At 48.1% G+C, this 6983-nt stretch overlaps 1 protein-coding gene and 1 long non-coding RNA gene across 2 annotated transcripts; both read left to right on the top strand.

Annotated features, from left to right (window-relative positions):
- The first annotated feature begins 2453 nt into the window (after positions 1-2453).
- Positions 2454-3536, top strand: LOC106819849. Its single transcript, XR_001395506.1, has 3 exons — positions 2454-2553; positions 2963-3077; positions 3498-3536. It is a non-coding gene; the product is annotated as an uncharacterized LOC106819849 (long non-coding RNA).
- Positions 3537-4029: 493 nt separating this feature from the next.
- Positions 4030-6969, top strand: LOC106819848 (solute carrier family 22 member 15-like). Its single transcript, XM_014824423.1, has 5 exons — positions 4030-4182; positions 4348-4373; positions 5698-5723; positions 5900-6010; positions 6390-6969. The coding sequence occupies exons 1-5, from the start codon at positions 4068-4070 to the stop codon at positions 6550-6552; spliced, it is 441 nt and encodes a 146-aa protein (XP_014679909.1). The 5' UTR covers positions 4030-4067; the 3' UTR covers positions 6553-6969.
- Positions 6970-6983: the final 14 nt, after the last annotated feature.

The raw sequence follows: 6983 nt of genomic DNA, 5'->3' as shown, positions 1-6983 counted from the left end.
CACACACACACACACACACACACACACACACACACACACACACATTCTTTAGGGTAGTAGTTAACCCTAACGTTATGGAAGATCCTATAAGCGGTCCGTCAATGATTGCAAGCTGACACGTGACCTTGACCCTGAGCCGACCCCGTGATGACGTTTCTTGCTGCAGGATAGGCCGACGTAACGTGCACCTAGCGTCCATCGTCGGCGTGCTCATCAGCGGCGTGACGTCAGCATTCATGCCGGAATACATCACGTATGCGGTGGTCCGCTTCATCCTCGGCATGTTCGTGTCTGGAGTCTGGCTCTCAATGATAGTTATGAGTAAGGATGATGGGATGCTCTCTCTCTCTCTCTCTCTCTCTTTCTCTCTCCGATACTAGTCTCGCTCTCTCCCTCTCTCTGTCTCTCCTCTCCCATCTCTCGGCCTCTCTCCTCTCTCGTCTCTCTCTTCGCTTTCTCTTCCTCTCTCTTCTCAACTGCTCTCATTCTCTCTCTCTCTCTCTCTCCTCTTTCTCTTTCTCTCTCCCCATCACACACACACAACACACACACACACAACACACACACACACACACACAATTCCTATCTCCCTCGCTCTCTACAACTCTTTCTTTCTCCCATCCACAGCTATGGAGATGCTAGGACCTAAGCACGCACGCCAGGCGGAATACAGATGCAGTCTTTCTTCGCTATTGGCGTTCATGCTGGATGGTCTGCTGGCCTTCCTCATCCGCGACTAATATGGTTTGGGAGCTTAGCCATCACTCTACCTGCGGTGTGTTTCTTCTTAACCTACTACTGCGGTAGTACGTGGCTAACCTGGGTCGGAGGTGAGGGGGAGGGAAGGGAGGGAGACGGAAGGGGAGGGGGAGGGGAGAGGGAGGAGGGGGAGGGGATGGGGAGGGGATGGAGGGGAGTCGGAAGGGGGAGGTAAGCGCGACGTATATATGGATTGGAGCTTGCCATCACTCTGCCTGGTGTGTTCTTCTTTACTACTACTTGGTACGTACGTGGCGAAACCTGGGTGAGGCGCGGGGAGGCGAGGAGAGGGGAGCAGAGGGGAGGGAGGGGCGGTGAGGGGAAGGAGGGTAAGGGGGGCGAGGGGAAGGGGAGGGGAGGGGAAGTGGATCGTTAAGGTGACTACAATGGTTGTGGAGCGAGAGGAGAGGCGGTGAGGTAGGGAGATGAAGAGGAGGTGAGGGTAGGAAAGGAAGTGACGAGATACTAAGAAAGCTACTCCTCTCTACTGCTCATCTACTGACTTACTGCCTACTACTACTGCTGTTACTACTACTACTGCTACTACTACTGCTGCTATATAGCTACTAGCTGATACTCCATTACTGCTACTGCCTACTGGCTGCTACTGCCTGCCTTGCTGCTGCTGCTACTGCTGCTGCTATTACTACTACTACTACTTGATTGCTACTACTTCTACTGTCCTACTACTCTAACTGCTGCTCTATGCTACTGCTTACTGCCTACTACTACTGCTGCTGCTGGCTACTACACTGCTTCTGCTGCTGCTGTTGCTGGTGCTGCTGCTGCTGCTGCTGGCTGTTGCTAAGTATTAATGTTCACCAGGTATACCGGAGTCTGTCGGCTGGCTGGTGTCTAAGTGAGAGCGTACGAAGAAGCTGAAGGTCACCTTCGTCACGCCGCCACAGGTTCAACAAGAGGTCAAGCTGCCCGATCACGTGTTCACGCCGGTGAGTCGGTAGCCATGGTAACGAACGATGAACGAGAGTAGTTATGATATAATACCATGAACAACAAACAACACAACACAACAACAACAACAAAACAACAACAACAACAAACAAACAACACCACCAACAACAACAACAAACACAACAACAACAAACAACATCACCAACAGCATCACCAACAACCACAACATAACAACAACAATAACAACAACAATAACAACAGACAACAGCAGCAGTAGCAACAACAACAACAACAACAAACAATAACAACAACATTACAACAACAACAACAACAAAACAACAACAACAAACATCTTAACTCAACAATAACAACAAACAACAACATCGCATCATCACCAACAATAACAACAACAATCAACAACAATAACAACCAGACAACAACAACAACAAACGAATAACAACAGACAACGACATCATCATCAGCAAAACAATAACAACAACAATAACAACAATTAAAACCAACAAGACAACAACGTCAGTAGCGAGCAGACAACAACAACAACACAAACAACAACAGCAGCAGTAGCAACAACAACAACAACTAACAACAACAACAACAACAACAAACAACAGGCAAACAACTTGTTATGATTCTTTATCAAATCCTATTACTTACTGTTGTTGTTTCTCGTTATTGGTACGATGACGACGATGACGACGACGATGATGATGATGCATTATTTTGAGTAGAAGGAGAAGCAGAAAGACGAGGAGGGTGGAGAGGAGGAGAGATTTACTCCTATGCGTCACCGACACGGGGCTGGAAATCTATTGAGGTAACGCCAACCTACGTCGCATCGTCCCTCGTCATGTTTCTACAATGGTTGAGTACATATACGACCGTTGCACTACTGGCGTCAAATAGTTTGTAAAGACTCGAGTATAAATGCTACCGTACTATTGATCGTACAATAAACTGGCAAGATGCTACGATCCTGTCTAACACTCACCCTAATCCTTACTTTAACCTCTAACCCCTCACCCTAATCCTTACTTGAACCTTAAACTCACCCTTAATCTTATACTTTAACCTCTAACACTCACCCTAATCTCTTACTTTAACTGTCTTAACACTCACCCTAATTCGCTTACTTTAAACTCGTAACACATTACCCAAATCGCTTACTTTAACCCTAACCCTAACGCTAACAGACTAACACTAACTACTAACCCTCGCCTACTCTAACACTGACTCTCACTTTTAACACTGACACTAACCTCGTGTATTACAGGTTCGTGTCGTCGTTAAGTTATTACGGACTATCGCTAAACACGGCATCGTTGGTGGGCGATGTCTACGTTAACTTTGTACTGTCTGGAGCCGTGGAACTACCCGCTTATATACTGGTGAGATGCTCCCTACATGATATATTAGTGTGATGGTCCCCTATCATATATAAATATATATAAATATATATAAATATATATATATATATATAACTTATATATATGCTAATGAGATGGTCCCTATATATATATTTATTTATTTATTTATATATATATACATTGATTTGATGGTCGCTGAGAATTTACATGTTCTCCCTCATCCTAAGCCTTCTTCTCCTTATTCATGCTAAACCTCCTCCTCCTCCTCCTCCTCCTCCGCTACCATGCTCCAGTCAACCACCACTATACACAATTCATCTGTTTCTCCTCGTTCCTCACCTTCTCTTGCCTTCCTTTTCCTCGCTCTCTACTGCCCTCTCTCTTCTCTTGCTCTTCTTCTTACTTCTACACGCCCGTCGTTACACTTACTCACTGTTGCAGTGTATTCCATCGATGGCGTACTTTGTCGCAAGGTCACCATTGTGAGCGGCGCCATGTTCGGTAGGGCGCTGCCTGCTTGCTCTTCGCGCATTTCTCCCAGGTATTAGTGGCTTCGATGCAGAGATAGATACAAATCTGAATTAGCAAATTATACCTTTCTTTCTTTTTATTTCAACAAAGCATTTATTATATATGTATATATATGTATATTATAATTATATATGATACACTAATCCATATAACACAATATAGACATCTTATAACACAATGTAGCAAATTAATGTGCTATTTTTATTACATATTTATATCATTAATATATTTATTTCTTATTTATTCATGTATAATGTACGGGATGCTTGCCACCCATCCTGTTTGTTGCTATGGTAACGCATTCACGCGCACCACGTTGCAACGATATTCCCGGTTGCTACGACACCTCCCGGTGATACCGCGTTGCTGTGGTTACCCATCTCGTTGTTGCCTAGCGACCGACGGCGTCCATTACCATGGTTACCGTCTCCGTGCGCAGATATCGCCTGGCTGGGAACGACGATAGCTCTGGTTGGGAAGATGTTCATGTCAATCGGACTCGCTGTTGTCTACAATTACTCAGCTGAACTGTTCCCTACTGTGGTCAGGAACACAGGCATAGGCATGGGATCGGCCTGCGCTAGGTTTGGTGGCATTCTATCTCCTTCATAGTATCATGACGTAAGCATGTGTTAGAGGAGGAGGGAGGGAGCGGAGGCGAGGGAAGGGAGGAGGAAGGCAGGGAGGAGGGAGGCGAGCGGAGGGTGAGGAGGAACACAGGCATAGGCATGGATCGGCCTGCGCTAGGTTTGGTAGCATGTCATATCTCCCTTCATAGCTATTATGGTAAGTATGTTATAGAAGAAGAGGGAGGGAGGCGATCGAGCGAGGGAGAGCGAGGAGGAGGGAGGAGGAGGAGGCCGAGGGAGGAACACATGGCCATAGGCATGCGGATCGCCTGCCGCAGGTTTCGGTTGCTCATATCTTCCTTCATAAGCTACTGGTATGGTAAGTATGTACTAGAGGAGAGAGGAGGGAAGGGGGAGGGAGGGAGGAGGAGGGAGGAGGGAGGGAGGAGAGGGAGGGAGGGAGGGAGGGAGGGGGGGAGGAGGAACACCGCATAGGCACATAGGATTCGGCGCTGCCTAGGTTTGGTGCATCACTATCTCCCCTTCATAGCCATCCATGGTAAGTATGTATTAGAGGAGAGGGGAGGGAGCGGAGGGGAGAGGGAGGGGGAGGGAGGGAAGGGGAGAGGAGGGCGAGGGAGGAGGCGAAGGGAGGGGGAGGGAGGCGAGGAAAGGAGGAGGGAGGAGGGAGTTAGAGGAGGAGTGAGGCGAGGGCAAGGAAGAGAGAGTTAGAGTGGAGGAGGGAGGTCAGTTTAAGGGAGAAGCGAGGGGCAGGATATATCGCTCACCATACCTGTACTCTGAATGTGCAATCCGAATCTCTTTGCGTCTTATATAGGAGATATGATTCTATTTCCCAGATGTACATGTCCCTATACATGTCGCGGGCGGCAGGCATGTACATGTTCCTATACCATCGATCGGGGCGGCAGGCATGATCATGTCCTATACATGATCGGGAAGGGCAGGCATGTACATGTCCTATACATGATCGGGCGGCAGCCATGTACATGTCCTATACTATGATCGGGGCGGCAGCATGTACATGTCTTTATAGCAATATCGGGGCCGGCAGGCATGTACTGTCCTATACATGCATCGGGGCGGCAGATTGTACAGTGTCCTATACAGCATCGGGGCGGCAGGCATGTACACTGTCCTATACATGATCGGGGCGGCAGGCTATGACATGTCCGATATACATGAGTCGGGGCGGCAGGCATGTAATGCGCCTATACGATTGATCGGGGGCGCAGGCATGTACATTCATACATGGATCGGGCGGCAGGGCAGTGTACCATGATCCTATGACATGATCGGGGCGGCAGGGCATGTACGGATGTCGGATACATGATCGGGGGCGGCAGGGCATGTACATGTCCTTACAGGGATCGGGGCGGCAGATGCTTTCTAACAGAGGGCGCTGACATCCTACTCGTGTGTGTGTGTCACAGTGGTTGTGATGTGTGTGTGTGTGTGCGTGTGCGTGTGTTGTGTGTGTGTGTGGTGTGTTGTGTGTGTTGTGTGTGTGTTTATTGTAGGATAACACTGTCCCACACCTCTCTATGTACTTGATGGGAACACGTGTGTGTGTCACAGTGTGTGTGTTTGTTTATTGTAGGATAACACTGTCCACCACTCTCTAATGTACTGATGGAACACGTGAATGTGTTCACAGTGTGGTGTGTTTTGTTATTGTAGCGATAACACTGTTCCACACCTCTCCTTTCTGTAACTCTCTATGTACATAATGGGAATTGCGGGTATCATCGCTGGATTTGCTGCTCTGTTGTTACCGGAAACAAAAGGGCAACCGCTACCCGAGACACTGGAAGATGGAGAGAGATTCGGAAAGTAAGTCACAAATACGTCATAGCTACGTCGCAGCTACGTCATAGCTACGTCGCAGCTACGTCACAACTATGTCATAGCTGTGATTGGGGATAGCGGGAGAATAGCTTTAATTTAATTAACCGTAACTATAATATTAATGGCGATAAACGACATATCATAATGACTCTGTTTATGATGTGTTCTTGATATTAGTAATATGCGTGTGTGTATGTGGCGTGTGTGCTGCGCGCGTGTGTGTGTAATAAACCCATGTCAACCATTACCATCGTCCATATTGCCCAACCATGACGGTGCTATTTACGTGCTCCTGATATGACGTCACCGCTCCTGATATGACGTCACCGCTCCTGATATGACGTCACCGCTACTGTTCTTACAGATCTAGACCACGACTTCTGTCCTTCAACAGCACGCCTGCTGAGCAACAGAATGGGACGTCCAGTAACTATGACAACAAGGAAGAGTCTCTAGGTCACGAGAACCCGGCGATGAGCGAGGACGGAGAGGGAGGTGGGAAGAAGCCAGAGATTACTAGGCTGTAGATCCCAGGATCACGACTCCCACTCATCCCAGCCGGGTCTCGCTAACACTCCGAATCGGTCTGGCGATAACGTCACATATCTACCTGTAGATATTATGTTAATATTTATGCATAAATCGGTTGGAGGCACTAGGGTTACAGAGGTCAGCAGTCGACCAATAACACGCACTCTTCCATGGATACTGTTGCTAGGTCGGTCGCGTCCCCCATGGTTACTGTTGCTAGGTCGGTCGCTTCCCCCATGGTTACTGTTGCTAGGTCGGTCGCTTCCCCCATGGTTACTGTTGCTAGGTCGGTCGCATTCCCCATGGTTACTGTTGCTAGGTCGGTAGCTTTCCCCATGGTTACTGTTGCTAGGTCGGTAGCTTTCCCCATGGTTACTGTTGCTAGGTCGGTTGCTTCCCCCATGGTTACTGTTGCTAGGTCGGTTGC

This window comes from Priapulus caudatus, unplaced genomic scaffold, assembly GCF_000485595.1.
Source record: "Priapulus caudatus unplaced genomic scaffold, Priapulus_caudatus-5.0.1 Scaffold4783, whole genome shotgun sequence".
Lineage (NCBI taxonomy): Eukaryota > Metazoa > Priapulida > Priapulimorpha > Priapulimorphida > Priapulidae > Priapulus > Priapulus caudatus.
This window is presented reverse-complemented; position numbering and strand designations above follow the sequence as displayed.

Bases quoted from the DNA above. Each gene is read 5' to 3' on its own strand.
- LOC106819848 (XM_014824423.1), top strand. From the start codon at position 4,068: ATGTTCATGTCAATCGGACTCGCTGTTGTCTACAATTACTCAGCTGAA. The intron at 4,374-5,697 runs GTAAGTATGTTA...TGTTTATTGTAG, and splicing joins CTCCCTTCATAGCTATTATG to GATAACACTGTCCCACACCT. The intron at 5,724-5,899 runs GTACTTGATGGG...GTAACTCTCTAT, and splicing joins ACTGTCCCACACCTCTCTAT to GTACATAATGGGAATTGCGG.